General features: G+C 61.9%; 1 protein-coding gene across 1 annotated transcript in view; it reads left to right on the top strand.

The window, feature by feature from the left end:
• Positions 1 to 253: 253 nt before the first annotated feature.
• LOC108532650 (splicing factor, proline- and glutamine-rich-like) overlaps positions 254 to 952 on the top strand; it is a 19,966-nt gene continuing 19,267 nt past the window's right edge. Inside the window, exon 1 of the mRNA XM_017876830.1 lies at positions 254 to 948. Within this exon, the coding sequence (XP_017732319.1) occupies positions 372 to 948 (577 nt within the window). The 5' untranslated portion in view covers positions 254 to 371. The remainder of the gene's footprint in view (positions 949 to 952) is intronic.

Raw genomic sequence — 952 nt, 5'->3', positions numbered from 1 at the left:
GGGAGACAGTCTCAGAATTTGAGTACAACTCCAGTGCACTGTCTTAATTCATTTTGGAATGAGAGAAAGCTAATGATGTAACAATAGAATCAAATCAAGTAAGACTTTAAAATGGTTACTTTTGAAAATGCAGGAAGATGTACAATTTCAAGTTTCAACATTTCCAATGACAGGAAAGTCACTACCCTACAAAGCAGCATACTCAATTTATAAATAGCTATTCATTCATTCTACATGTATTGAGCCGATTTTCTGTTTAGAATGAATGAATCGAGGCCTGTGTCATCCGCCATTTTGTGAGAAGCAAGGTGGCCTCCACGTTTCCTGAGCGTCTTCTTCGCTTCTGCCTCGACCGCCCCTTGACCACAGACATGTCTCGGGATCGGTTCCGGAGTCGTGGCGGTGGCGGTGGCGGCTTCCACAGGCGCGGAGGAGGCGGCGGCCGCGGCGGCCTCCACGACTTCCGTTCTCCGCCGCCGGGCATGGGCCTCAATCAGAATCGCGGCCCCATGGGTCCAGGCCCGGGCCAGAGCGGCCCTAAGCCTCCGATCCCGCCACCGCCTCCACACCAACAGCAGCAACAGCCACCACCGCAGCAACCACCGCCACAGCAGCCGCCACCGCATCAGCCGCCGCCGCATCCACAGCCGCATCAGCAGCAGCAGCCGCCGCCACCGCCGCAGGACTCTTCCAAGCCCGTCGTTGCTCAGGGACCCGGCCCCGCTCCCGGAGTAGGCAGCGCGCCGCCAGCCTCCAGTTCGGCCCCGCCCGCCACTCCGCCGACATCGGGGGCCCCGCCAGGGTCCGGGCCAGGCCCGACGCCGACCCCGCCGCCAGCAGTCACCTCGGCCCCTCCTGGGGCGCCGCCACCCACCCCGCCAAGCAGCGGGGTCCCTACCACACCTCCTCAGGCCGGAGGCCCGCCGCCGCCGCCCGCGGTAGGCCCGGGCCC

This window comes from Rhinopithecus bieti, unplaced genomic scaffold (assembly GCF_001698545.2).
Source record: "Rhinopithecus bieti isolate Rb0 unplaced genomic scaffold, ASM169854v2 scaffold_76, whole genome shotgun sequence".
NCBI lineage: Eukaryota > Metazoa > Chordata > Mammalia > Primates > Cercopithecidae > Rhinopithecus > Rhinopithecus bieti.
Note: the sequence above shows the minus strand (reverse complement) of the source record. Positions and strands in the feature narration are given on the sequence as shown.